Consider the following 3,684-nt stretch of genomic DNA (forward strand, 5'->3'; position numbering starts at 1 on the left):
ACACTTCTGTTACCCCTAATGATTTAAAATCAACTTTCTCACTGTAAATAAGACAACACTGACATGTTAACACTTCAAAGGTAGGTGTTCTGTCAGAACTGGAATTGTGCCCCTCTCTGACCTCAAAAGGAAACAAATGGATATGCTTGGAAAACTAAGGCTCTACCCAATCACTCTCCACACATATATGACAGCTCACTAAAACATGCACATGTACGATAGATAGATCACAGTACCAAAATGCATTTTGAAACAATTTTATTAAGTAACGTTCATCAATGACCAGTGTACAAAAATAAGTGGACCAAACAATGCTCACTGCAAGAAAGAAATCAACTTGTGCAGAAAGCCACACAAGCAGCCAGTCCTCTCCCCAAGCGCACAGACCTTTCAGATTTTTTGATTATCTTCAATGCTGTCATGAACACGACATATATCACAAATTATTACAAAGAAAAAAATCGTGTTGCAGGCTCCACTCTCAGACTAGTCTTCGGACACCACTCAATCTGGACTAGAATGTTTGATCTGCAGTCATGTATTGCCTTTTTGAATAGAAAGGAAAAAAGAAACGATGGCCACAGAAGTGATTTAGGTAACTGCCTTTTTACGCAAGTTGTATGGAGGATTTTTGAGCAGCAGAACTAAACCAAACCGTTACTTTGTCCAATAATTAAATTTAACGGTTAGAAGCATTTTCTGTGGACAATGGAAGGACCAGACTCATCATACTCCTGCTTGGAGATCCACATCTGCTGGAAGGTGGACAGAGAAGCCAGGATGGAGCCACCGATCCAGACAGAGTACTTGCGTTCTGGGGGAGCGATGATCTTGATCTTCATGGTGGGAGGAGCCAGAGCCGAGATCTCCTTCTGCATTCTGTCAGCAATGCCAGGATACATGGTAGAGCCCCCAGACAGCACAGTGTTGGCATACAGGTCTTTACGGATGTCGACATCACACTTCATGATGGAGTTGTAGGTGGTTTCATGGACACCAGCAGCTTCCATACCCAGGAAAGAAGGCTGTAACATGGCCTCAGGGCAACGGAACCTCTCGTTGCCAATGGTGATGACCTGACCATCAGGAAGCTCGTAGCTCTTTTCCAGGGAAGATGAGGAGGCTGCGGTCTGCATTTCCTGCTCAAAGTCCAGAGCCACGTAGCACAGCTTCTCCTTGATGTCCCGCACGATCTCACGCTCAGCAGTGGTGGTGAAGCTGTAGCCACGTTCGGTCAAGATCTTCATCAGGTAGTCAGTCAGGTCACGGCCGGCCAGATCCAGCCTCATGATAGCATGTGGCAATGCGTAGCCCTCATAAATGGGTACTGTGTGGGTCACTCCATCGCCAGAGTCCAAGACAATACCCGTGGTACGACCAGAGGCATACAGGGACAGCACAGCTTGGATAGCCACGTACATGGCTGGAGAGTTGAAGGTCTCGAACATGATCTGGGTCATCTTCTCACGGTTGGCCTTGGGGTTGAGAGGGGCCTCTGTCAGCAGAACGGGGTGTTCTTCAGGGGCCACACGCAGCTCATTGTAGAAGGTGTGGTGCCAGATCTTTTCCATGTCATCCCAGTTGGTGACGATGCCGTGCTCGATGGGGTACTTGAGGGTCAGGATACCACGCTTGCTCTGGGCCTCGTCTCCCACATAGCTGTCCTTCTGGCCCATTCCCACCATCACACCCTGTCAAACAGAGAAGCATCAAACTTGAAAGAATCACCTCCATAGTCAATTTGTCATTCTCATTTCCAATTTTAAAGCAGTGGGAGGGGGTCGAATTGGTCCGGGTGGGGTGGTCGGGGGGGCATTTTACTTTACAATGACCGTAATTCACTTCTTGCATAACGAAAAGTTGAACTTGCGTTCATTTTACTATAATTTTACTAAATGGATTGTCCGGCCATACTGATTGCACATCTATGTATACTTGTGAGATTCAATTCCTATTAAGCTCTTACATTTTGCAAGCAATCCCAATAGGAAGGACAATCAACTTCCAGACAATTATGTCCACTTGATCATTTCAAATTGAACATTCTAACCAAACTAGAATGTGACTTAAACTGGAATGCGACATACACGTACTTACTTCCAGCAGCCCTCTCCGTCATGAATATTTATGACAAACACGTCATTTATACGCCACGCCCAATGTAAATGGCGGCATCACTTAAAGTATATAAAACCGGTCTGTCTGTAATGTCTTTCATACAGCAGCGATGACTGATTTCCAATTTACTGCATACATTTAATTCTATTGGCTCATTAACTGCGTATGATGAGTCAGTACAATATTTCAAACGAGTACACAGGAAAATATGTTGTACCTTATCTTTGAGCTATCGAACCGGCATCTTGACCTACTTTCAGGTATCCTCCCCTCTCATGTATCTCGACAAAAACAGTTTCAAAGTCTGGCCTGTGCAAAAACTCTCAAACATGAACTACGTTTAAACAGTGCTGTCAAGTGCTAAGCACCTTGGATTAGTTCTCAGCATGTCATTCCATTTTGAATATCCGAAACGTTAAGACAAAAATTGGAGTGACAAAGACCGATCTTCCCCTCACTTTCCATTACAAAGCAAAATATTCTGTCATACAGCCGTCTGGCAATACAATTTTTTTAACGGTTAACAAAAATGCACAACACTGCAACCACCTTATTAAATGGCTATCCAGCTATGTTTAAGTTTCAAAGGCTAAGCTAGCAAGTACCCCTGTAATAAATTTATGGGACCGAGTGTTCGGTTATGACGACACGAGTTTATGATAGTAAAGAATTATGAATGATTTTCACCGCAGATAGCAAACTTAAATAAAGACAACAATAACAAGCACATAGTTGACTATTAAACAAGTGCAATCGAAACGGTTGAAACATGAAATCCAAAGCACATAGACTTATCATTCTGCAAATTCAAATGAATAACCACGTACCTGATGTCTGGGACGACCCACAATGGAGGGGAAAACGGCCCTGGGTGCATCATCCCCAGCGAAGCCAGCTTTGCACATGCCAGACCCATTATCGATCACCAGAGCAGCAACTTCGTCGTCACACATGATGTCTAAGTACAGGTCAGCGTTTGGGTTTTCTGTTTCGTTCTGCACCACTGCCACACAATGGACTGACGAACAAGCTGTTTTCACGCTCTTTAACTTTCACGCTGGGCCATCCCCCAGGCTGCGCGAGCACCGCTGCCGTGTGAGTAAGCATTAGCCTCTCCCATATTTGGAGATCCTGCGTCAAGGCAAAGCACCAGTTTTCCGAGAAAACCAGACACAGACGTTGTGAATATGACTATATATGGCAAGGCATGTCTCGCGAACATCGCGCGGCTGCCAGTTTGTTCTCCATCCTCTTGTCTTGGCCAGGACACACACACACACACACACACTCCTCTCCGACTCAACAGGGGCGTGGTGAGTGAAAATTATGGAAACATGTTTGTGACAAGCTGAACTGTGAGCATTTGGAGCGGTCTTTATCTGTGGAAAGAATTTCACTTGACATCCGCATACAAGTCTACCACTGTGAGGATAGGAAAACAGAGACGTATGCAGGCAGAATATATAGGATCAATATTGACTTTAAATTGTCATCTCTGTCGGGCCCACACCATCCCATGCAGTCCTCGTAAAACCTCCATACATAAATGAGACTGCAGGCAAAGGA

General features: G+C 44.8%; 1 protein-coding gene across 1 annotated transcript; it reads right to left on the reverse strand.

The window, feature by feature from the left end:
• Window positions 1–241: 241 nt before the first annotated feature.
• On the reverse strand, window positions 242–3,175 carry LOC143295343 (actin, cytoplasmic). The gene is made up of 2 exons (XM_076606992.1): window positions 2,946–3,175; window positions 242–1,691 (listed from the first exon to the last, which is right to left on the reverse strand). The coding sequence occupies exons 1-2, from the start codon at window positions 3,069–3,071 to the stop codon at window positions 687–689; spliced, it is 1,131 nt and encodes a 376-aa protein (XP_076463107.1). The 5' UTR covers window positions 3,072–3,175; the 3' UTR covers window positions 242–686.
• Between the last annotated feature and the right edge of the window lie 509 nt (window positions 3,176–3,684).

This window comes from Babylonia areolata, chromosome 20 (genome assembly GCF_041734735.1).
Source record: "Babylonia areolata isolate BAREFJ2019XMU chromosome 20, ASM4173473v1, whole genome shotgun sequence".
NCBI classification, from domain to species: Eukaryota; Metazoa; Mollusca; class Gastropoda; order Neogastropoda; family Buccinidae; genus Babylonia; species Babylonia areolata.

Bases quoted from the DNA above. Each gene is read 5' to 3' on its own strand.
- LOC143295343 (XM_076606992.1), bottom strand. From the start codon at position 3,071: ATGTGTGACGACGAAGTTGCTGCTCTGGTGATCGATAATGGGTCTGGC. The intron at 1,692-2,945 runs GTACGTGGTTAT...TCTGTTTGACAG, and splicing joins TGGGTCGTCCCAGACATCAG to GGTGTGATGGTGGGAATGGG.